Source organism: Odontesthes bonariensis, chromosome 8 (genome assembly GCF_027942865.1).
Source record: "Odontesthes bonariensis isolate fOdoBon6 chromosome 8, fOdoBon6.hap1, whole genome shotgun sequence".
Taxonomy (NCBI): domain Eukaryota; kingdom Metazoa; phylum Chordata; class Actinopteri; order Atheriniformes; family Atherinopsidae; genus Odontesthes; species Odontesthes bonariensis.
In genome coordinates this window covers 4,043,922-4,069,232 of record NC_134513.1, presented here as the reverse complement: position 1 = coordinate 4,069,232, position 25,311 = coordinate 4,043,922, and the positions used below count along the sequence as shown (strand labels likewise).

The following is a 25,311-nucleotide window of genomic DNA, read 5'->3' as shown; positions in this document are numbered from 1 at the left end:
TGCTTGGTTAACGTGGTAATTTTTGGTTCTATTGAGGAGCAGCATTTGTTGTCTGGGTAAATGTTTAGATTGCACATTTTGCCCCTAATAATGCTAATAAATCTTCTAGGGCCACACAGTGGATTTATTTCACTCCCTGTATTACATACTGATTTTATGTTTGGAAAAAAATGGCGTAAATGCTGTAAAACAAGATTGTAAAAGGTGAAGAAGTTATTTTCAGTTTCTTTAGGCGTCCAAAAATCACAAGCCGCAACAATGATGGAGCACTTTTGAACCATTTTCTAGAACTATCACCACTGGGTGTCATGCTTCTGCCGCAACGCCGCCGAAGCTTGTGATTGGCTAGAACGGCGACGTCACCCTACGTGGCTGAATGACGCCGCACACTTTCCCACAATGCAGCGGGCGATGTCCAAGGAAAGATGGCGGAAGGAGGAGCGGCTGATCTGGATACCCAGAGAGGAGAGGTCGCGGCACTGTTGAAAACACAGCTAAGAAAAGGAGACACCTGGTAAGACTTGAGCTGAAATCTTGTGAAGGATGCGGCGCGGCCGTCGGCCGGCTCTGCCGGGGCTGACAACGCCACGAAGGATATAAAAAGCCGAGACCAGGGCCGTGTTGACAGTGAGCGCTGAGGTAGCTAACGGGAGCCCGTCCGCTTCATATGTGTTAGCTTAGCATGCTAGCGGTGGATGAGCTAACGCTAGCTGGTCGACTTAAGTGTATCCCCGCGAACCCCGCATGGCACATATCTGCCAGATTCAGGCCGTTATATTCAGCACGTTTTAATCACAATCTCGCATTTTATCCGTTGAAACCATTTCAGCGAAACTACCAGTAGCTCCTCCTGCTCCGGCTAGGTTAGCAGGCTAAAGGCTAAAATGGTTAGCAACTGTCGCTCCAAGTGGTTTTCAGTGGTAGTCAGTGGGTTCATTCGTCGACTTTTAGCAGGGCGGAGTCGGAAAAGAAGCACCTGTCAAAGTCTCAGAGCCAGCTGGCTCGCAGCAACATGAACTCAACCCGGCGTCAAGAAAGTTACTGTTACAACTATCGGCCAGAATCACATTTGTTTGGGGAGCTGAGGGCTACTTTACCTGAAGGTAGCCTGGTGTATGTTTTTAAAAACTTCACCTAAACCCTGGACTGGTAAACGGTATCAGACTTGCTCCACAGCAGCTGAAATTATTGTGGTTCCCTTCTCTGCAGGTACTTAGTGGATAGTCGCTGGTTCAAACAGTGGAAGAAATATGTGGGATATGACTGTTGGGACAAATACCAGATGGGTGACCAGAATGTCTACCCAGGACCAGTTGATAACTCTGGTCTTCTCAAAGGTAAGACAAACAATGCCTCATCTGCAGCCGTAAGCCTCTCCTTGTCTTTTGTATAGAATTCCTGTTACCCGTCATGCTTCTTCATAAATGTTTTGGATCTTTTTCATTCACTCGTGTTTCCCGTTTCTTTGGCTACGGTTGATGGCACCGACCATTTGTCTCCAAGCGTCTTAACTTTTAATATCCATCGAAGCGGCAAAAGAAAAGTGGCACAGAAAAGACAGAAAGAGATTGTTCGAATAGTAAGCTAAAAGTTCACAATTGTGACCGCCCTGTCTGTTTTGGAGCTTCATCTTTCTGGAAGTAGCAACAAAGAGTTCAGGGAAATGGGCACAAAAACAACATTGTCAACCAGTTCTATAGAGTAGCCTTTTTTTGGGGGGTCGGTTCATGGAAAGCTCTCCGTCCTCCCCGTTTTTTTTTTTTTTGTGTGTGTATTGCGTTGTGTTAACCCTCTTAATGTGCTCTCCTTTCCTCCCTGCCTCTCTCTCTCTAGATGGGGATGTGCTGGCCATTAAGGAGCACCTCATCGATGAGCTTGACTATATCCTGGTGCCAACAGAGGGCTGGAATAAGCTTGTCAGCTGGTATGGACTGACAGAGAATCAGGAGCCAATCGCACGCAAGGTAACGGATCAATCGGTCACATAAAATAATGAAAAGATTTTTATCAAGGGCACGTGCGGTATAAAAGTGCTTTGCTGTGATTTACCGCGGTGATTGAGATGAGTTGAGCTCCTGCAGGCTTTTATTCGGCTGGAAATGGTGTTGGTTTGTTAGTTATTGCTTGACTTGATTTGTCATTTCGCTGTAGAAATACGCTGTACACAAGACCAGGAAATTGATAAGATTGTACTAAACTTTGGGTGTGGACTGAGCATGAAAAGGAATTAAAAGGGTGCTTTACATTCATTTCGGTCTCAAACGGCTGGTGTTTATTTCAGGTTTGATGAGCACCGAGTTTTTGTTGAGTGAAAGGCAGAGTGTTGAAGTTTGTTCGTATGTGGAATGCTTATCAGGTTCTCCACTTCAAATTTTGCTAATCATGGCATCATGGCTGCTGGAGGAGGTTCTCCCCCCCCCCCCCTCCGTCACCTCTGTCATTCTCTCTCTCGTTCTCACCCCCTTACATTGACCCTCCCTTTTTGCCTTGTTTGTCATGGGACGTATCGGGTGGCCGGGGGGTTTCTATTTTCAGGCAACGTTCTGGATGACTGAAAAGCTACATGGAGCGATCCGCAAGACACAACATGCAGGAGGTTCATTATTAGTCTTTTTTTCATTTGGCTCTTTGTGTGGGGGGGGGGGCAAGTGATTAAAAGGAATTCAGGAGGATTGTAGTCAAAAGGTTTGGCCTTATGGTTCCTTCCGGAGTCCTCTTCTGGTTGGATTGCCAACACCGGTGGAGCGCTCCTGCGTCCTTGTTTTTTGAAGTGGAGGAATGCAAGCTGAGGTCATACTGAGAGTAGCAGCGTCAAAGCCTTCGAGAGGCATAGCCAGTATGGAAGAAGGCGGGGTGGGTGGGGTAGGTTGTTCTGATCGAGTTTGGGGTTGTGTTGGACTGAAGCTCCGAGCCACCAGACACATGGATGTTGTCCTGAGCGCTTGGATGGACCCACCGAAATATCTGGGCTTGGATAGGGAGGGGGGGTGTGTGTTGGAGGGGCTCAGCCATGAAATAAATAGGCCGGGACCCCTCAGCTGTTTCCACAAGGTGCTGCTAATTTAGGCACCTCACTCTCACTCTGTTCCCGTCGGAGCACTTTAGTCCAGATGACGTGTTACAAGTTTAGTTTTACATTTGTTGATGAGAGTTTGGTTTTGGTTCTGCATTTTTATCTGATCTGTGAATATTTAGGACCACAGATGCTGTTGTTACCAAAGTTTTAAAGATTTAATTCACTTGTACATGAAGCTTTGTGTGTGTTTTATTTTGTTTATTTTCCTGTCGAAAAGTGACGGATTCAGGCTGAATTGATGTGAACGGTTAAACGTGGCTTTCATTTTGCGGCAGGTGGTGGAACAGGGTATGTTTGTGAAGCACTGCAAGGTGGAGGTGTACCTGACGGAGCTGAAGCTCTGTGAAGACAGCAACATGGACAACGTGATCACCAGACGCTTCAGTAAAGCCGACACAATAGGTAGGCCTGAATTCCTCTGCTGTGACTGCTGCTTATGATTAAGTTGATTAAGCAGATTGATAGATAAGTGAATAATGCTCCACTAGAACTTTGGTTCATGTTTTACATCATGACAAGTAAGTCTTTCGTCATTTTCACCAGTCAGAAGTTACGAAATTCCAATTTCAAATTAGTCTCCAATGCACCGTCAGCACAGCTTATTGACATCTGTTACAGGAACAAACATCTGTGACATTTTCTTAATGTTGGCTGCTAAAACTTAAAGAAAAGTATTTGAGTTTTTGTTTTCCATAGAGGTGAACAACCACAATTCCACATTTTTCACAATATCCTTCCCGTATTCAACAAACTATTGTGCCCACATTCTGTATCTGTATTGAAGCATAATAACCTTTCTTTCCTTTATGTACTTCAACCTGCCCTAACACTTTCAATTCCTGGCATTTACTGTTCGTTCTTCCAACCTGTCTCCTAATTTTCCCATCTTCTCATTTAAATTGACCTGCAAATTAACTATATACAATCTGTAGCTATGTAAGGGTTCCTCCTGTCCCCAGGGTTTTATTCAGCAAAATCTGACCTCAATGGTGAAACAAAGTCCAACCAATTTTTCCAGAAATTCTTAAATTTGCCAGATTCTAATCGGATGGAAAATGTCAACCTTTCCATCATATAAATATTGTGCATTACGTCAACCCAATCTTCCCTTTTAGGTTCCTCTGCCTTCATCCATTTCCTAGTAAGGGCTTTTTTGCTAGCCACCGTCATGATCCCTAACATATAATTATCAGCTGATCTTGACAACCTTTCCGTCCCTCTTCCCATGTATAAAGCACCAAATGTGAATGGCATGCTCGTCCCCAAAACTATATCCATAGTGTTCTGTACCTCCTGCCAGTATGGTCCGTATGTGAGCAGTCCCAGAACACATAGAAGTGACCAGCTCTTTCTTCTCCGCATCCCCTCCAACATCTTGTATCTTGGTATTTTCTTTGTGTTGGTGTAATAAAATATCTTACAATATTCTTCCAGCCAAACTCTCTCCACGTGAGGGAACAAATTATTTTCCGCTGTTGCCTACATATTTCCTCCCATTTCTCCTCTGAAAGCCTCCAACTAGCCTCTTTTTCCCCATTTCCCTTTTATATATGCGGTATTATTCAAACCCATTTTTATGGAGGGATTCTTCAGGGCTGCAGTTGTCAAAAGAGGAGTCCAATTGGTCCGTAAAATGATCTGCCTGAGGAGCGGCGTAAATTATTGGATGAAAATTGTGTTGTGTAATGTTTGCCTGGGTTCATAATCCCTCCACCTCACAGATTATTCAAATCTGACTGAATCCAGATAAGATTTGAGGGTCCAGAATCATTCTTCATACAAGTAACTCATATTAAATCATGTTTTAAAACCTGAGTTACCGATCGCATTTCTGTTCGTGTGATACACAACCTAATCCGACTTTGTTTGGACTCCTTAAGTTGCGTGTGAAAACCAGACGGATAGAGGTGGCTCAGGCTGGCAGCCGCTCCCGTGCACTTCCTGACTGGCTTAAGTCTTCCCTGACATATAAGACGTTTTAATTCCCAGATCTTTGGCTCCATTATCTCTCCCAAAGGAGATTGTAATCTCCTCATTTTCTATGGATATGTGCACCTCGCGCAGTCCTTTTCTGCGGTTAAGCTGTAAAGACTTTCATGTCTCTGCTTTTCCTCTCTGAAACAAATAATACCTTCTTTTTTTTTTTTTTACCTCTTTGTTTCTCTTCTCATATTTGTGGCAATATAAATCGATAAAACTCTCAAATCTGTGGTTCACAGGAAGGAAGGGAACAAAAAGAGATGGTAGACTCGTTATTATCTAATTAACCTGATAAATGCTTCAGGCTTCATGACTCATACATAAGTCTGTGTTTAAAAATCAAACCTACTTCTGCTTTTCATCCACAGCAAACATGAAAATGGCCGATTCCACTGATCACTTCCTACCCTGAACTTTACCTTTAATCACCACACGAGTGAATTATTTAACAGCTCAGCATTAAGCACACCGAAGCCATCTTTAATGTCTTTTGATGATGTTGCTGCAGATATGATCGAGAAGGAAATGAGGAAGCTTTTCAGCATCCCTGACGAGAAGGCGACCAGGCTGTGGAACAGGTACATGAGCAACACCTTCGAGCCTCTCAACAAGCCCGACAGCACCATTCAAGACGCCGGCCTCTACCAGGGACAGGTAGGAACGTTTAAAAGCCCCGGAGGGTTTTTAGTGGCTGGAGATGGATGAAATAGGCTTTTTTTTTTTTTGGTCTTCCAGTCAGACTGTTTGTGCCACATCAGACACTGAATCCAAAAGGTTATCACGAGTAGCAGAAGGATTAATATCCGGTTAAAGCAGCCAAAACTGGGTCAAAATTAGCTTCTTCAACCCTTTATGATAGAAGTTTATCTACCAGGGGCTCACAGCCCAAACTTGTTTGTTTCGAATGACTCTGGATCAATGAGTACTGGTATTCTGTTTGTTTTAAGTGTTTGCCAGCTGTCAGTGTCCCCAGTCTTTCTCGTTAGCCATTAAAACTGCGTCCGTCCTGGAAGTTAACTCTAATACAAACTGATTTATTGTAGAAACCCGGTCTGAGATCACAGGCCTGCCCCATTCAGCTGCTTCTGTTCCTGCTGGTCATTAACAGCAGATGTGAGACCCATTCAGGTGTTTTTACCCGTTAGAAAAAAAGGGTTTAACTCTGTTCAAAATGTGGGCGGAGTTTGAGATTTTCAGAGTACAATCTGAGCGAGTTCTCTTGTAAGATACGCCCCGAAACTCCAGACACGCGTAGGTAAATTCAACGAGAAAACAGCTTTGTTTTAGCTGCTCAGTCTTCAGTTTTTGGCTGGATGCCGGTGCTGAAACATTTGAGTACAGCAGCAGCAGATGGAGCTTCCTTTTCTTTCTGCCGTCTCCCACAGGTTCTCGTAATAGAGCAGAAGAACGAGGATGGCTCATGGCCCCGAGGCTCCACGGCACCCAAGTGAGTGAAGGCCACGTGACGTAGCTTTTATTACTCCGTTGCGGAGGACTGGCTTGTAGTCCGTTTGAGGGATAAACGGTGACATAGCATAGCAGCTGCTTCTCTGGGAGGTGCCCTTGCTTCTGCCTCCTCTTTGGATATTGCAAAATTAACCATGCTATGTCACTGCATCATCTTCAAAAAAGTATCCTCTCTCTGTGACTTTGCCTCAGTCTGCCTCCTCTGCTTGAGCTTTTGTTGCTGACATATCACTTTATTTATTTTGAATTCATCGTTTTGATTTGATTGACGCACATCTTTCTTGACGAGCTCCTTATTTTCCACTCTAACTCATGATCTATTCTTTATCTTTTGAAGGTCATCTGGCGCTTCCAATCTCTCTGCTTTGCCAAAGATCTCGCCTTCATCTCTCACAAACAATCATAACAGCAGCTTCAACAGCAGGAAGTAAGGCATAGCTGTGGGGTGAATAGCAGAGGGGGGGTTTGGATGCCGGCAGCCAGAGATGGAGCCCGAGGTGAAGCTCATCTGGTGGTAAAATCTGGCTTCAATCGGTTAAAAAAAGTAAAGAAATAGAAGGTGATCTGTATCGTCTAAATTTAGACTCGTAGTGAAGCCACCCCCACTGTGAAATTCGTCTCAACTTTTCTGGTGCAGGTCATCTCTGGCTGTGATTTGGGTGATAAAGCCCAGTGGTGATGCAGTTCCAGCTGAATAGCACGGATTGATCTCTCAGAATTACCCTCAGCAACAGCGCTGCTCTCTTAAAACGGCCCGCTGGCGCCTCTGGGTGCCTTACTCAGCATTTTGATTGTGTTTGGTGAAGGTTTACAGCTAGTTATTAAATGACATTCACATCAAAGCGTATCGGGACTGCAGCTCCGAGCTTCAGATGCAATTATTTTCACTTAATTTAACCCCAGAATACCCCAGAGTTTGTTTGTTCTTCGTTTATTTTTTTGCACCCTGACGCAGACTGCTTCAAAGCCTGAGCCAATTTGCTACTTTGCTTGTTTTTCTTAGATTTATTGAGGACACACTGAGAGCTCCTCTGCCTTTCTGGCTTTAGATCATTTCCTCCTTTGACTGGATTCACACAGAAAAGCTGCAGGCCCCACGTTTGTTAGAAATCTGACCTGGTTGAACTTTTGCATCACGCAGCCAGGCGTTTGCTTTAATCTGCATTTTTTAGGTCCCTCTCTAACTTGCAAGCTCATTGTTAAAGCTTGCCCAAATGTTTCTTTTAGTCTAACAAAGCACTTTTTCTGTAATGGAAATCAATGCACCGCATCAGGAGTTTTAAAGATGACTTTTAACCTGGTCAAACAGAAAAATCTCACCATCGGTTGGGGCATCTTTTCATTTGGAATGACCTGTACCTCACCTTAAACACCTGAAACACCTGAAACACCTGAAACACCTGAAACATCTGAAACATCTGAAACATCTTAAACATCTTAAACATCTGAAACATCTTAAACACCTGAAACACCTGAAACACCTGAAACATCAGGCACCCAGAGGCTCAGAGAGCGCCGCTTATCTGCGGGTGGAGCTTTGGAATAAACTTTGCTCTCCACCTGACGTGTGTGTGATTTACTGCATGTTGGAGTAAGTGTGCATACAGGTCAAACGCAGAAATAAAAGCGTAAAAATAAAAGCTCAGCCACTCAAAAAATCAATCAGTATACAGGGAGAGTGTTACGGTGAACTCAGCCTGTATATGTGGCTATAAATTGTTGTGTAATAGCTCTGCATTGTATGGTTTTTATAGCTGGATGATGCATTGTGTGATGGAGGGACTGGGGGGGGGGGGGGAATTAGATCTTTACTCAGCAGCTCTCCTATCCCTGATTGACCTTAGTAGCAGCGCTGTCGTTTCCTCTCAATTATGCATGGGGCCTCCTTTTTTATTCCATATGAAGTGTTCCCACATTACATCATGCGTGCCTCTGATTTTGCGGTTGGGCCTCAGCAGGGATGCTCTGAGCAGCAGGAAAGTGTCGCCTGCCTCCTTCTGTCCCTCTCCTCTCCCCTCAGCTACACCTTCTGCAGTCTCAGTGACCTTCAGAATAGATTTCGTCTTCCCTCGCTTCCCATCGCCCGACTCTGATCACGCACGCTGCTCCCGCGACACAACCAACTCGCTCGCTGGGTTTTAGTTTATTTATTTAGCGCATCTCTCTTTTTTTAAAGCTGTAGCATGTGAAAGGGCATGAAAGGGGGAGACGTTTGCTTGGGAGAGGTGGGGGGAAAGTGTCATAGGGTGCGTTTTTATAGCAAAAAGATGTGTGTGCTTGTGTAGTAAAAGGAAGATTTGTTAGGACGAATCACACCCAGAAGGGGATGTGAGTACTGCAGCCTCAGCTGGATGCAGTGGATCAGCTGCTGCCTCCATCCCCATCTCATTTCTCTTGCCAGCCCCCCCCTTTCTACTGTCCTCCCCTCCCCCCATTCCCTGCCTCTCCCTCTTTCTTTATCTCTGTGCACCTCTAGCTTTGGGTAGCAGCAGTCTTGAGCATCCTCGCTGCTGCTATAAATATCTGCAGGCAGCCGTAGAGCAGCAGGAGGGAGGAGCAGGACGGGACGGGACGGGACGGGACGGGGTGAAGGCATCTGAGGCGTAGAGGACAACACGATGACAGGCTGTCAAGTCTGAAAAGGGATAAGGGCAGAGATGAGGGGAAGGGAGCTGCTTAGTTAGCTCCGAGGACCTCAGGAGCGTGTGCTTCTGTTTTTGTGCATTTATGGTTTGTTGGAGTTTGTGGACCGAATTCAGGCAAAAACTTAAACCTCGACTCTGTTGGACCCGTGATGGATTGAGCTTTAACTTAAAGATAGGACTCAACAGTTGAGGCTGGAGCTGGACTTTCCCTCCCGCGGTCTTAAAAAAAAAAAACGTGCCGGATGCAAACCGAACTCCATCCGGGCTGCAGGTCGTTCAGTTTCTTGCGGACATGCGGGCCAGCGTGGGCCGGGGGAGGGCTGAGATGTCATGCTCCTGTGTTGCTGGTGGTGCCTGAGGCCTGAGGCGGTGGAGCTGGACAGCAGGAGGGTGGACCACCGCGTGTTGAGCCGAGAGGACCCCGACGCCACCACCAACACCACAGCAGCTGACCAGTGGGAGTCAGAGTCGGCCAGCGCTGCGCTGCCGGCCTCCCAGAGGTCTGCTGATTGCTGCAGGGCCTTCTTTAAAGCTCTCACAGGGTCTCTGGGAAGCCTTTTGGGGGTGGGAGTGGTCATAGATTTGTTATTTTTTTTGGTCCTACAGTGGAGATGAAAGCTACATACCTGCCTTTTATATAAAACAGTTTATGTGGATGGTTCATTTGAAATGTATGCATGTAGATGCTGCATATATCTGTGCTTGTAGCATCCTTTCAAACTGATGTGATCCATCTGTCTGCTTACTGTTCAGTGTGAAGAATTCGAGCTACAGTCTGCCGTCCTACCACCCCTACAGCAACTGCTACGACTACTCGGACCAGAGCAAACAGAGCGAGCGCTCGGGCCTCTGTGGACTGTCCAACCTGGGAAACACCTGTTTCATGAACTCTGCTGTGCAGGTAACGCGCGCGCCGGGCCGGAGAAGTCCTCCCATGTTTGTTTTCAGGGTTTATAGAAGCTGCAAAAAGGAGCAGCAGCTGCACTTTGAGCTAACGGGCTGATTTCTGTTCAGTGTTTAAGCAATACCCCCCCGCTGACGGAGTACTTTCTGAAAGACAAGTACATGGAGGAGCTGAACGAGGACAACCCCCTGGGCATGAAGGGGGAGATCGCCAAATCCTACGCTGAGCTTATAAAGCAGCTGTGGTCGGGCAAATACAGCTACGTGACCCCGAGACCCTTCAAGGTGACGAAAAAAAGGGGCCGCCATGTTTGAATCTCTTTAAAAATGAGCTGTTTCAGAGTGATGATGAATGAATTAAGGCGAGACACGGCAGGCAAAAACAGTGATGTTTATTTCATCACATTTTGTTTAATCGCTGCAGTACGTTTCGCCCAAATTTACCGAAATGAATTCCCTTATTTAAATCTTTAAATGCCTTTTTCTCAAAATCAGTTTTTCGTATTTTTCCAGTATCAATATCTCAGACTATGGAGCACCTACTAACACCAAACTTTCCAGTTATACACTTAGCAGTATTCTGAAGATATTTACAGAAGGATTTGTTGATAAATCCTTCCTGGCCTGATTTATGTGACATTATAATCAAAAAATATGGCGAAAATTGATGTTTTTTTAGGCTATGGACAGTATATTTTGATTTCCTAGGAAATTAAAGCAGATATCCTGAAATCCCTCTGTAGTTTTCTTTTCATTCTGTGTGTAAACAAAATGAAAAAAGAATTTTGCACCTGGCTTTATCATGTGTTCAGATCTATCTTCCAGAAATATATGCAAATATGCGCATATTTAATGAGATAACACCTAATTTGCATAATTAAACATACACATTTCTAAAACTTGTAATACTTTTTTTTCCATACTTGTATAAGTAATCAACTGAGGAAGTTTCATGGTGATAAGGTCGGCACGCAGCTAAAACTGGTGGACGACACGAGAAGGAGATTTACTTTAGGTGGTTGTTTCCATTTTCCAGACCCAGGTGGGCCGCTTTGCGCCGCAGTTTTCAGGCTACCAGCAGCAGGACTCCCACGAGCTTCTGGCCTTCCTCCTGGACGGCCTGCACGAGGACTTGAACCGCATCAGGAAGAAGCCCTACATCCAGCTGAAGGACGCAAATGGACGGCCTGATAAGGTGAGACCAGCAGCGGGGGGATTTTGCTGGATTTAGTTCTGATTAAACATGATTCTCTTTCTGCATGTTATGAGGGGATTCTCTGAACAATCAAACAGTTTTACAGGGTGGCCGCGGGTCCTTAAAAAGTCGTAAATCAATTTTCCTGAAAGTAAGACCTTAAAAAGTATTAAATTGTCTTAAATTCAGATTGCATGGGTCTTAAATATTAGTGTATTTTTGTTTTTGCTCTAAAGGAACAGTATTTTTAAAAATATATATATTTACTTGCTTTTTATAAGCATTTGTTCATGGGACTTAAATGTTCTGAAAATATTGTAATAAATTTAATTTAGGACCGTGATGACATTTTTGTGATCTTTTCGCATGACACACATTTAGCCGATGTTCTTAAACTCAATTGTCATTTTACCATACTGTGAGTGTGTTTACTTGGTATTTCCATCGTACGTTTGGTCTTAAATTTCATTTAGAAGTGGTATTAAAAGGTCAAGTCTTAAATTTAACTTGTTTATACCTGTACACACCCTGGTTTTAGCTTCTTGGTCGCACCAAAGTGAAAGTTTCCGTGTTGCTCTTCGTCCCAGGTGGTGGCTGAGGAGGCGTGGGAGAACCACATCAAGAGGAACGACTCCATCATCGTGGACATCTTCCACGGCCTTTTCAAGTCGACTTTGGTGTGTCCCGTGTGCTCTAAGGTGTCTGTGACCTTCGACCCGTTCTGCTATCTGACGCTGCCGCTGCCCATGAGGAAGGAGCGGACGCTGGAGGTCTACCTCGTCAGATTGGACCCTCTGGCCAAACCTACGCAGGTACCACGACTCACTCCCTCAGCATGTTTTTGGGACAAATTGATGATATAAGCCGCTAATAACAAGCTTCTTTTTTGTTTGTTTTAGTACAAGCTGACCGTGCCGAAGGTGGGCTACATCTCTGACCTGTGTACCTCCCTCTGCAGCCTGTCTGGGGTGCCTGCTGAGAAGGTAGAAACATCACGGTCGGCCTCTTATTCATATTTAGAGGATGAAAATAAATCCCAGACATTTCCTCAGATGAAAGTCATTCCTCATTGATATTCACCACAGCTGTTGTTCTGTTTCTCCTTGAGGTTCTGCTTCTTTTCTCCTGCACTTGTAACGCAGCCTAAACCAGGATCCTGTGGCGACACCAAAGCTGCTTCTGGTTCACATTTCTGTTTAAAAAAACAAAAGATGGCTTCAGATTTTCTCAGTTTTCTCACTGGCTGATCCTCCAGAGGTTTTATTCAGGGACTGGCTGTGAAAAACTCATTAAAAAGTCCAGAATTAGTGCAGCAGGTGTTTGTGCCACCTGTTTCGAGTGTCTCTCGAACAGTTAAGAACTACGGTGCAACTTTAAGGTCAGGAAAGGGATTTTCTCAGCCGTTATCATTAGGGATGTCCCGATCAGGTTTTTTTTCCTCTGATTCGTTTGATTTTGAGTATCTGCCGATACCGAGTCCCGATCCGATACTTCAACAGCACATTAAAAAAAAATGAAGAACGGCGAAGAAACAGATCCAGGATGTCCCTGATTTTTTTTTTTTGTTGGCTTGAACAAAAAAAGTAATCTAGTAATAAACAAATTCTTCACATTGTAGTTTAGTGCAACAATCTCTAATATAAAAACGAGCAGCAGCTCGACCTGAAATACCTGCAGGCATGTAAACAAATAAGCAAATAAAAGCACCACAGAGTTATAAAGTAAGGCAGTAATGTGCTTTAACTGCACTCCTAATTCTTCCTCTCCTCCTCTGGCTTCACAGAAGGAAATGTACGTTTTTCTTGATTAAAACCAACATCTCTACCTTGTCAGGTTTGAGCCTGTTCCTGTTCTCATAAAGGATGTTAGCAATGTCCTCGCCACCTCTTTAAATCCCAAGTTTGCATATCTCACAGTTTGCAATCGCAGCGTTTTTGTCGTCCCCTTTAAAATAGCTCCACACCGCGGACATTCGGCCCCCAGCTTCAAGCTGCTGCCGTGTTCTGCTTCGCTTCACGGCAGCAAAGTGACGTCATGCCGCATGTTTCTGTGTGGAGTTCAGACCAGAGACATAAAGATTCGGGGAGTTATGATTATTGTAGTTGGGGATAAACACCTTCCTCAGTCTTAAGTAAATGTAATGTGGAGGCATTGGAGACCCATCCAAGATGGCCGCCGCGCTGATATGTCAGCTCCAAGTGGTACAGACTCTGTACCACCACATAACAGGAAATACTAAGCTGTTATTTTTTTCCCATTTTTGAAATATTATAGTTCTGATTGAAAAAAAAAAACTAAATAATGACAATAAATATACAAATATAGATGGGCTATACATCCGATGGCTGATCGGGATGTAACATCCGATTCTGATCGAGTCGGAAACCACGTGATCTGATCGGGGCATCCCTAATTATCAGTACATTTCTTCCTTTTTTAAAAAAAATAGTTTTGCCTCTTTGCCGCCCATTTACAACCTGTAACATCTGAGCCAAATGACTCGAGTTATTCTGGGACTTTAGAACAAAGCGGTGGATAAAAAGATGCGACAAATTGTATCGTACTGATCTGCACAGCAGAATGATGAACTGCTGTGTCAGGAAGCCACTTTTCGGTCTGTAACAGTCTGTAACAGTCTTTAACGGTCTGTAACAGTCTGTAATGGTCTTTAACCGTCTGTTACGATCTGTAACGGTCTGTAACGATCTGTAACGGTCTGTAACGGTCTGTAACGGTCTGTAACGGTCTGTAACGGTCTGTTACGGTCTGTAACCGTCTGTAACAGTCTGTAACGGTCTGTTACGATCTGTAACGGTCTGTAACCGTCTGTAACCGTCGTGTGCATCCCTTCCTGTTGTAGCCTGACAGCAGTAGCAGGACTGAGAGGTGTGTTTCACTCCATCTCTTTTCCTCCAGATGATTGTAACTGACATCTACAACCACCGCTTCCACCGGATCTTCGCCACCAATGAGAATCTCAGCAGCATCATGGAGCGGGATGATATTTATGTGTGAGTGTCGAGCTCGATGACAGATTCCGATGTGGAAAAACGTTCCTTTAAGGCTAACAGATAGATAGATAGATTGATAGATACTTTATTGATCCCCAAGGACATTCTAGCATCCAGTAGCAGACATAATAAAACAGTAAAAAAATTTATACAATAATAAACACTTTAAAAACAATCTAAGAATTAAAAAAAAAACTGTTTAAGAATATAAAAATATAAAGTGACCAGAACATCGGGGCTCAAAAAGCTAACGCCGCCCTCTCTCTCTGCAGCTTTGAGGTGGCGGTGAACAAAATGGAGGACACGGACCACGTAGTGATTCCGGTGCATTTGAGGGAAAAGTACAAGCAGTCGGGCTACAACCACACCAGCACGCCGCTGTTCGGACAGCCCTTCCTCATCGCCGTCCCCAGAACGCTGAGCGAGGACAAACTCTACAACATGCTGCTGCTGCGCCTCTGGTAGGCTCCTCCCTCTCAGGTTCTGTCTCACAGTCCCATCCACAGGTGATCGTATCCGATCCAATCTGCTGTTTCTGTTCCCAGCCGGTTCGTGCGGTCATCTGTAGAAGAAGACGAGGACGACTGCGAGGAGACACCACCGGCCAAGCAGCACGCTGTTAATGGGAACGCCACCAACGGGCTGATGGAGGAAGGCTCGCCGAGTGAGTGTTGGCGACGCGACGAATTCCACGGCGAGCTCCAGCTTTAGTCGTCAAAGTCGATCTCAAAGCTGTTCTGCTCCCTTTCAGGTGAGATGGAGACGGACGAGCAGGACGACGAGTCCAGCCAGGATCAGGAGCTGCCGTCCGAGAACGACAACAGCCAGTCCGAGGACTCCGTGGGCGGCGACAATGAACTGGAGAACGGCGTGCTGGCCCCACAGATCGCCTCCACCAAAGGACAGCAGCAGACGGCCGGGCACAGCAGAAAGAGACTTTTTACATTCCAGTTCAACAACATGGGCAAAACGGACTTCTCCCTCATCAAGGAGGACTCCAGGCAGATCCGCTTCGACGAAGGACACCTCAGACTGAGTGGTAGGAAGCCGGCTTCACCACCAAAGGATTTATAAATGGGAACAATGGGACCATCGCCACAGATAATGGGCAGAACTTTGTGTTTTCTGATGTCAGATTGAATGATTTGTTTGCCTTTTCTCCACCTTCACACAGACCGCTCTTATCTCTCTTTGGACTGGGAGCCAGAGATGAAGAAGAAGTACTTTGACGAGACCGTCGTTGAGGTAAAACCAGCTTAGCGGCGTCATTTTCTCAGGCATGATTAGAATAATGGCAACAATCCCCCTTTTTATTGATGTTTTATTCAGACAGATCCAAAACACTAACTCTTACATTATTACAGTTACATGGTAGGAATAGCAAAAAATTTATTCTTTTTCAGCATCTGCCCAGTCTTTTTTTTTTCTTTACAAACAAACAGATAAATAAAACGAACAAAAACAAAACTACAGTCCAGCAACAACATACACATCAAGCCAGACTTACAACACAAAACCTAGATCAACAAAACAAAAAAAGCAAAAACACAACACCCTAGGAAGTCTACATAGCATACATATCCTGTACCTGGAAAAAAAAAATATATATAATATTATTTATATATATATAAAACAAATTAAATACAAAAATGTTTTAAAAATCAACACTAAAATGTCATGATATATATATCTATATCTATATATATATATATATATATATATATATATATATATATATATATAGATATATAGATATGCGCAGAGGTAGGTAGTGTCATCCTTACATATCCAGCAGTTGGGCAGGAATGGGCCCCATACTTCATTAAATAGATCTTCCCTCCCAGCCACTCTATAGGTGACACGCTCATAGTTTGCCATTGAGCTTAGAACCTCTATCCACTCCTTAAAAGTGGAGAAGATGGGAGATTTCCAGTGGCGTAAAGTTATCCTGCACCCTGTTAGCATAGCTAAACGACACCATGATTTTCGGCGTTTTGACATTTAAATATTATTTGGAAGCAGTCCCAAAAGACACAATGAAGGGTTTTTGGTCAAGTGCGTACCAAACATCTTATTCAAGAACAAAATTATGGCATTCCACATGTCACTAGTTTTGTCACACTCATATGGCAACAATCCCCCTTTAATCAAATCGGATGAAAAGTCAGACGTGTTTGTGTCCGCGAGCAGGACTTCGAAAAGCACGAGAGCATGGACTACAAGCCCCAGAAGAAGGCCTTCTTCAAGCTGAAGGACTGCATCGAGCTGTTCACCACCAAGGAGAAGCTGGGAGCTGAGGACCCCTGGTAAGAAGCACAAGCCAAGCAAAACCAGTTACAACCAGCTAATCACACACATTGGAACTCAGGACTGTCTCCTCTGTTTCGTGTGTCTGGAGTGAGTTTCTGTGGCGTTCTTGCTGCTTCGTGACGCTGAAAACCCACCAATGTGGCTTTGCTGTGCCAACCCCAGCTGCTGAAGAGGTCATGTGACCAGTTTGTGTTTCTGGGCCTGCAGGTACTGTCCAAACTGCAAGGAGCACCAACAGGCCACCAAGAAGCTGGACCTGTGGTCCCTGCCACCGGTGCTGGTGGTCCATCTGAAGCGCTTCTCTTACAGCCGCTACATGAGAGATAAACTGGACTCGCTTGTCGACTTCCCGCTCAGGTGCGCACACACAGAAATATCACCATGGCTGTGTTCGAAACCGCGTACTTCTCCTACTACTCATACTAACTTTTTGAGTTAGTATGTGAGTTTGAGTAAGGGAGAAGTTCCCGGATGCATACTAGATTCTCCTAAATGTTGGGTATGCATCATGAGGTTACTACTCATACTCAAACTACCCAAGATGCAACGTAACGTGACGTCGCCGATCGTCATTTCCTGTCAAAACGCCAGTTTCAAGCTAGCTACAACGAGGGTAGGTTCACTTCCTGTTTTCAAAACAAAAGCACCAATTGTATGGTAATGGCTTTCCCTATGATAAAAGGCAACGGGTATTTTATTTTGTGAAAATAACCGGAAGTGCGTTGCTCACTGCGGCTAGCTTTAGTAGCGCCGAATTCGTGGGAATAAAATTGTAAACAGCCGGTATTTTGTCAGGTTTTCAACACGTTGGGGATCTAAACGACTACTTTCTCACCTGAAAATGTTTCAAATGTTGCTAAAGTTTACAGAGTTTAGAGCTTAAGAGAAATCAGCTTCAGGCCGGCTGATTTCGGCTCGGGCAGGAGCGAAATGCATTGTGGGTAAACGCTCTGCGTACTGTCTGATCGATCAGTATGCGGTATGTGGTTTGGAACACAGCCCATGTGTGAATGTCCCACCGGTTCAGCACTTACCCTCAAACAGAGGCAACAGTCCCTCCATCTAACCCGGGGTGGTTCCATGTAGCTGTTAGCATCTAAAGTGGAAAAAATAAAACATTTGTTCTGTACTGTTAATGTTTGTGGGTGAAATAAGTCGGTGTGAACCACACTTTCTGTAGCTGCTCCGACTGAAATGTTCTCATTTCTACATTTAAATCTGTTTGTTGACGTCACAGAATACAGAAACATGGATTTTTGGTATTGTTTCCAGACCTCTGGATGGTGCTGGGCACTTAAATCGTCTTTAACTTGCTTTTGTGTCTCTTCTTTAGAGATCTGGACATGTCTGAATTCCTAATCAACCCGAATGCTGGGCCCTGTCTCTACGACCTCATTGCTGTGGCCAACCACTACGGCGGGATGGGCGGAGGCCACTGTAAGACTGCACATCCCAGAATGATCTGAAATCCTCCCTTTTCAGTTTTTTTCCTTCTCTTAACTGATTTCTACTTATTTTTGGAACATTTCTGAAGACGATTCGGTTTGTTTTGAGGCTGAACTCAAATCAAACGAACCCGTCAATCGGATGATTAACTTGTTGTGCGTTTGTCCTTCTCAGATACGGCTTATACGAAGAATAAAGACGATGGAAAGTGGTTCAACTTTGATGACAGCAGCGTGTCTCCTGCCAGCGAAGATCAAATAGGGGTGAGTGTCCTCTTTTGTCCTCATCAGACACATCTGCTGGACACGAACTACTGAACGGGGGCATTTAATCAGAGGAATGCACATTAACTGTTGTGATTCTGATTTATATACGACAAACTGATCCTGCAGCTGTGCTCGGAGGTCCCAGGAGGCGCGCTGGCAGCACGGAGAGCTTCATTTTCTGTGTTTGGGTCTGTTAGTTCCATCAGAGATTGAGAAAAAGGCTGTGTTCAAAACCGCATACTACATACTGCATACTCATCGATCAGACAGTAAGCAGAGCGTTTACCCACAATGCATTTCGCTCCTGCCCGAGCCGAAATCAGCCGGCCTGAAGCTGATTTCTCTTAAGCTCTAAACTCTGTAAACTTTAGCAACATTTGAAACATTTTCAGGTGAGAAAGTAGTCGTTTAGATCCCCAACGTGTTGAAAACCTGACAAAATACCGGCTGTTTACAATTTTGTTCCCACTAATTCGGCGCTACTAAAGCTAGCCGCAGTGAGCAACGCACTTCCGGTTATTTTCACAAAATAAAATACCCGTTGCCTTTTATCATAGGGAAAGCCATTACGATACAATTGGTGCTTTTGTTTTGAAAACAGGAAGTGAACCTACCCTCGTTGCAGCTAGCTTGAAACTGGCGTTTTGACAGGAAATGACGATCGGCGACGTCACGTTACGTTGCATCTTGGGTAGTTTGAGTATGAGTAGTAACCTCATGATGCATACCCAACATTTCGGAGAATCTAGTATGCATCCGGGAACTTCTGCTTACTCAAACTCACATACTAATTCAAAAAGTTAGTAGGAGTAGTAGGAGAAGTATGCGGTTTCGAACACAGCCAATAGGTTTTTGCTCCTCTTCTGACCAGCTGTGATTGGCCAGCTGGCTTTGATGTGATTGGTTGAGCCGTAGTTTGTCTTCATTTGATGTTCAGGAAGTTTTCTGGAGAAATTTTGATAGAAAAAGCTGATTAATCCAACAGTTTACACGGCTTCTTGTTGTCATTTTTGCCCTGTTTTTTCTCTCTCTGTAGTCCAAAGCAGGCTACGTGTTGTTCTATCAGCGCCAGGACACGGTGAAAGGCACCGGCTACTTTGCCCTCGACCGCGAGGAGGAGGAAGAGGAGGAGGAGGAGGAGGAAGAGGACGGAGAGCAGGAGGAGAACGAGGTTGAGGAGCGGCAGGAGAGGAAGGCCGTCTCGTCCTCTCAGGGGGCGTCCTCAGCAGCCGGCGCCGCCGCTCAGAGCGACGAAGAGGACCTAAACGAGAACCGGCGCGGGAAGAACGACAACGACCAGCGGGACGAAGACGAGGAGGACGAAGAGGACGAAGAGGAGGAGGAGGAGGAGGAACAGGCACTCAACCGGGACGTAACCATGAAAACCAACTGAGGTAAACGGGGACAGAAATAAATGGAGAGAGAATGGAATCTTTCCATCCAAAGCCATATGGACACACAGCATGGCGGCGGGCGCCACCGGCCCCACCCAGAGGCTCGGACTCAGCTGCCCGACGGGGGGAGCCTCTGCCGGGGGGACGGCTGGTTAGTCAGGGAGCTAACGGGGTACTCAACTCTAAGAAATCAGGGCCTCCTCTGTGGGTGGATCACCGGGTGTGTGTGTGAGTGTGTGTGTGTGTGTGTGTGTGTCGCTTCATCCATTTGTGTAGAGTTTGCTCTCTGAAGAGCCACCGAGCGGCGCCAGGGACCGACTCCCGGGGCTCCGCCCCCTGGATCTCCCTCCTGCTCTCTTTTTGTTGTTGTTTTTATTTTTCTAGCAGTGCTTCGTTGGCATATCGTTTTAATATTATTTGCATTTTGTAAATATTTTAAACACTGAATTATTATTTTTGAGTTTTCATGATGCGCTGAAACGTTTTGAACTTGCACAATCACCAACCATCCACCTTTTTTTTTTTTTTTAACGTGTTGCCAGACCTGCTGCAGCGGCATCACTCGGAGGGTTTCCTCACAAACGGCTTAGCCTTTAGAGCGCCCGACGTAGAGAAGCTCCGCCCGTAGCCGTGCGGTTTTTATAGTGTCAAAGAGCCAAACTGTCCCAGCTTCGTGCTGCTGCTGCTGCTCTGATCCTGGAGTTTTAGACCGATTATATCAATGCTGACACAAGCCTTAGTGAGTAAAGGTCCTGCTTTTGCTGTCTCCCTGTGGTTCTCTGTAGACAAATTTAAAAGCTTAAAAGCCTAAAATAAAGCAGGATTGACATGTTATCCAGTTAACTTTGCAGAATATCTAAACTTCTCGTGTTTGTCTATATTTTAGCTGCATAGAGGAATTAGGAAAACGCTGTTTTTTTTAGCCAGATCGCGGTGAGAATCTGGTAAAAAGTCAGCTGGCAGACTCGGATCCCGGCCTGCCAACGTCCTCCTCAGCCCTCCCTCTCGGTTCGGACCCGTATGTGGTATCTAAAGCTTTACCGTGGCTCTGCTCTCTTTTCTTCACGCTGGAGGCGGCTGTGAGATTAGGAACATCGGTGATTTCGCGTCACCTCGGCCTTAACTCCGAATCTCAGACCCGCCGCCGTTGCTTTGCACATCACTATCACGCTACGAATGTCCGCTCCATCTGCTTATTATCTCACAGCCTCGTCGTCTCAGTTAGTTTTCTTCTTCTTTTTTTTTTAACCCACACGAGGGCCAGAATGTACGCTGAGTGGCACGAACACATGTATGCGACTGATGCCTTTTGGTTTCTTTCTTTCCTTTCCCCCTTCTTGTCTTGTCTCGGTTTCGGTTGAATGTGACAGGAACGCGTTCTTCATCATTTTTTATGTCGGCTGTATGAATTCACGGGGTAAATCTTGAGCTTTGAGGGGTGGGGTAGGGTGGAGAAGGGTGGGGAGGGGGGGTAATGAACCCAAACGAGTGGGGTGAGTCGGCCTAAAAGGCCTTTTTCAGCTTCTGGGATCATGACACGGTGAAAATATTATGTGGCAGATCGTTGCAGGATATTCCTCCATCGACGTAAATCGTGATGAAACTCTATTCTCCATGGTGGAGTGCTATGTTTTCTTTTTCTACCTGCTCTCGCCATTGTAAACAGCATTAGCGCACCTGTTGTCGCCTCAGAATACTCAGAATATTAGCTTTGTACCATGCCTTTACGAGCATCTCTGTGCTTTGACTTCAGGGCGCGGCGTCGGCTCGGCGTCGGCTCGGCGCCGCCTCGCTTTCAGCCCGGCTCACCCCTCTCCGACTGAGTGAGATGTGACTGCTACTATAGGCTTATACAATATTGTACAGAAGAGTTCACTCTGTGAGTGCACATTTGATAAAGTTTATTTATTTATATGTAAGCATTTAATAATAAACAGACAATATATTTAAAGACCTTGGCAAGACCTGAACAGGCGGCGTGTCCCACACATACACACTAGTTTGCAAAGTCTTGTCAGGGAAGGGAATATTTTTTAAAAAAAGAGGATGATTCTGTTGTTTTGGGACTGTTTTTTGTAATAAAAAAAAAAGAAAGAAAAAAGAGAAATAAATAATCCAGGCATCCTTTGCATGATGATGTATTGGGGGTTTCGAGGTTTGGCTGCACTTGAGTTCACTTGGGTTTACATTTGAAATGTGCATGTGTATTTATACACAATCTTCAATAAAGCTGTGTAAAGCTTCCTGTTCTGGTTTTACCTCCTTTGTGTCCTCCTTTTTAGACGGATGTAAGAAGATAAAACCGAGAGTGACATCTTTGATCTTTATAAGCAGACGCAGATCTTTGGTTCACACAGTTTTAGGTGTCCCTTTCCATATTTATCTTTAGTCCTAAAACGATGTGTTATCACCTGAAATGTCACCCAGTAATCCGCCACCGCTTCTCAAACTGCAGCCCTTTCTTTCAGGTTTTGGAGATTGTATTCAAGGAAATGTCTTTTTATGTTTAAGGTCGTGGAAATGTTTGGATTTGTTCGCTACAGGAAACAGATTTGTAATAAAAAAAGATCCAGTCGGACGCTGAAGTCGAGGCCGTTCCGACACTCGAAGGACACGAGTCTGAACCTCAGGCGGTGAGTGAAACTGTTCCAGATGTCTTTGTTGCGTTGGGAATGAGTGAAAAGGCAGCTCACAGGGTTAACCATACTTTTGAGTTCATAAGTATTTGATAATTAGTCCTTGATGCAACGAAAAGAATCCATTTTGGTGCTCAGAAACATGGAGTTACCTTCACAGGCTGCCATAGTTCTGACTCCAACGTGACCGGTGTTGTCATGCTGGAAAACGTCCTCTCCCTCCTCAGACCCCCTGAACAGTTCACCAATCAAAAGAAACTTCTCCCCTCTGAGAAAGCTCTCCTTCTTAAAGGGATAGTTCGCCTCTTTTGACATGAAGCTGTATATTAGCAACATCATTTATGAACATCTTCTTACCTCCTGCTGCGTCCTGTGAGCAGAGTTCCAGCCTCGTTTTGGTGTTGACGAAGGTAGAAATAGAATAGAAAAATACTTTATTCATCCCCCAATGGGGGAAATTCAAATTTGTCAAGTAGCTCCAAAAATTATTAATATTTACAATGATTGTATATTAACAACAACAATAATAATAACAATTATAATAAAAATACTACTACTAACTAATAATAATAAATGACTAAATAAATAAAAAAATTTAAAAAGTAGTCCGGCTAGTTGGCTGGGGCCACAAAAATAAAGCTTCGGTCTGCACAGCAGGCAGTGATACGAAGGGAGAGAAAATAGGGCCAAGAGATTGTGAGGTCTGACTTTTTCCTGGAGAACCATTTTGTGATGCAAATGTATTACTCTGTTGAACGCATATTGTTTTGAGAAGCAAAACGCTTTATTTTTTAAACCCCAGCCAACTAGCCGGACTACCTTCATCAACACCAAAACGAGGCTGGAACTCTGCTCACAGGACGCAGCAGGGGGTAAGAAGATGTTCAGAAATGATGCTGCTTCATGTCAAAAGAGGCGAACTATCCCTTTAAATGGAGCTCTCGTTCCTCTGAGCCCTTTAAGTTGTTCCTTGCGTTCATTAAATTTATTTGGCTGCTCAGTAGGAAAGCGGTCTCCTCTCTGTTACTGTCGGCTTCTCTTACCAACCTGATGGAGAACAACGGCTGAGATGAACCTGAAAATCGATTTTTCTTTAGTAGATATTAAACTCGACATTCAGCTTTTATTATGAAGGCAACCAGCAGGTGGCGCAAACGCCCGGTTTCCGATTATTTTCGCCTCCGTTTGGGAAAACCAGTGAGAGAGACACCTCTGCGTTTTCTCCTATCTTTGCTGGTGTGGCCACGCCCCTTCTGACGTTCCCCGCGAATTTTATCCACGCCGCTCCGCCACATCCACTCACTCACCACGCTGCCCTGCATGCGCGTCCGCGGGGAGGAGAGGGCGAGCCTCCCGTCGCCTCCTCAAGGATTAGATCTCTTTTTTTTAAATTTATTTTTATTCCTGCGGTTTGGGTCGACTGGAGGCCAAGAGAAATGTTTTTTTCTTTCATTTTTATTTATTTTTTTGCTTCCACGACGCAGAGACAGACAACAATTCAGCTCAGCTCGGCTGCAAGGACTGGGAGGAGATGAGGAATGTTCTCTGAAATCCCGGTAATGCACATGGAATCACACCGTGACTTATTAAGATCTTTTTACTTCCTCCACGTCCGAGCTCACGTGGTTTATTGCGCAAAAAGACTGAGACATCCACCCGTATTTCAAACCGCGATCGTTTTTAATTTGGGAATTTAGGAAATCTGTGAATATCGTGCACACTATATAAAACTCATTTTGCTCATTTCATCGATGCTTAATCTTATTTTCTGATGTTTTGGAGCATTTTTTTTGCGTTTTGCGGAGCTTCGCCGAGCTCTGCGTCCACATGTCGCGCTCACCGAGGTCATCTGAGGACAACGAAACGCGGGGAAAGGTGCAGGATGTGTGTGTGTGTGTGTGTTTTTTATCTTTTTTGTCTTTGCTCTCTGTGCTCTGGGTGGGGCTCTTGGCTCGCCTTATTGCGGTCCTTTTTTTGAGGGGCACACGCCACGTTTTTTTTTTTTTTTTTTTTTTTTCGTGCGCTTTTACGCACCGGAGGAACGACTTTAAAGGGGATGCGGCACCGGTGCCAGTGCGCCTGCTGAGGTAGTAGTTTGTGCTGTTGGTCGGGTTGACATGTTACCCCTCATGGAGATGACTGCGCAATCTACTGCCTTGCAGGCGCTGGTGACATTGCAACAGAAGAGCTTCTTCAGATCATCTGAGGCGCAGGAGCTCACAGGATTCAGACCGAAGGGGACACGCGCATACGTGGACCACAAAACTGCTTTGTAGTCATGAACAGGCTTCAAATGAATAAAGGAATGATGGTAGTTTGGGCTCGTGTGCTTTGTGTTTGATCCCTCTAAGTCATTCTGTTCCTTTCCAAACCCCTTTTTTAGGTAAAAGAAGTAAAAAGGTGCGTCCGGATACCAGTGGGAATAAAACAAGGCTTCATCTTTATCAATTAGTTTTTATCTACTGTGTTGTAGGTTAAAATGTTACGTTATGCACCAATATTAGTGACTGTTGTGCTTAAAGTAGTTTTGCATTAGGAAGTAAAATGAAGCCATGAACAGTTTTCTTATGAGAAATATTAGGGCGATGCTTAAAAGTGTCATTTTAGCCATGATAAAACTTAAAAAAGAATAATTAAAGGTTGTATTCCTCATTAACTCCTTTTAAAATGTGTTGGTTATTGTCATAGATGTCACCACAAAGTGATTATCTTTGGTTATTTATCATCTTAGCTAAAATGTGATGTTAACTGTGCAAAGTAGATATGAAAATAGGATTAATTTCTTAATTTAAAACATAAATATGTATGAACAAATGGCCATAGCGATACGAAATGGTTCAAATGGTGCCATCTGTCAGCTGGCTTCAGTTATAAAAAAATAATGGTACGACTCATCCACTTCTCTACACATTTCCTCTGCAATTAATGTTAGCAGTGATGACTTTCTGATGGCTTTTACTCTGGCGTAACGTCATTAAGAGT

General features: G+C 44.6%; 1 protein-coding gene across 4 annotated transcripts; it reads left to right on the top strand.

The window, feature by feature from the left end:
• Window positions 1–402: 402 nt before the first annotated feature.
• Window positions 403–21,131, top strand: usp15 (ubiquitin specific peptidase 15). 4 transcript variants are annotated; one of them, XM_075471335.1, is made up of 22 exons: window positions 403–514; window positions 1,210–1,337; window positions 1,834–1,964; window positions 3,352–3,478; window positions 5,565–5,710; window positions 6,442–6,503; window positions 6,861–6,950; window positions 9,922–10,069; window positions 10,183–10,356; window positions 11,108–11,266; window positions 11,854–12,078; window positions 12,166–12,249; window positions 14,183–14,277; window positions 14,550–14,738; window positions 14,823–14,941; window positions 15,029–15,316; window positions 15,452–15,522; window positions 16,468–16,583; window positions 16,795–16,944; window positions 17,921–18,024; window positions 18,208–18,296; window positions 19,336–21,131. In XM_075471335.1, exons 1-22 carry the CDS (start codon window positions 426–428, stop codon window positions 19,690–19,692), a joined length of 3,141 nt encoding a protein of 1,046 aa, XP_075327450.1. In that variant the 5' UTR covers window positions 403–425; the 3' UTR covers window positions 19,693–21,131. The 4 variants fall into 4 exon arrangements, with proteins under 4 accessions (XP_075327450.1, XP_075327451.1, XP_075327452.1 ...); XM_075471336.1 differs by lacking the exon at window positions 6,861–6,950; XM_075471337.1 differs by lacking the exons at window positions 403–514; window positions 1,210–1,337; window positions 1,834–1,964 and adding an exon at window positions 2,541–2,596.
• The last annotated feature ends 4,180 nt before the right edge of the window (window positions 21,132–25,311 follow it).

Excerpts from the sequence above, each read along its gene's own strand:
- usp15 (XM_075471335.1), top strand. The coding sequence starts at position 426 with ATGGCGGAAGGAGGAGCGGCTGATCTGGATACCCAGAGAGGAGAGGTC. Across the intron at positions 11,267-11,853 it reads CAAATGGACGGCCTGATAAG|GTGGTGGCTGAGGAGGCGTG; the intron begins GTGAGACCAGCA and ends TCTTCGTCCCAG. Across the intron at positions 14,739-14,822 it reads ATGCTGCTGCTGCGCCTCTG|CCGGTTCGTGCGGTCATCTG; the intron begins GTAGGCTCCTCC and ends TTCTGTTCCCAG.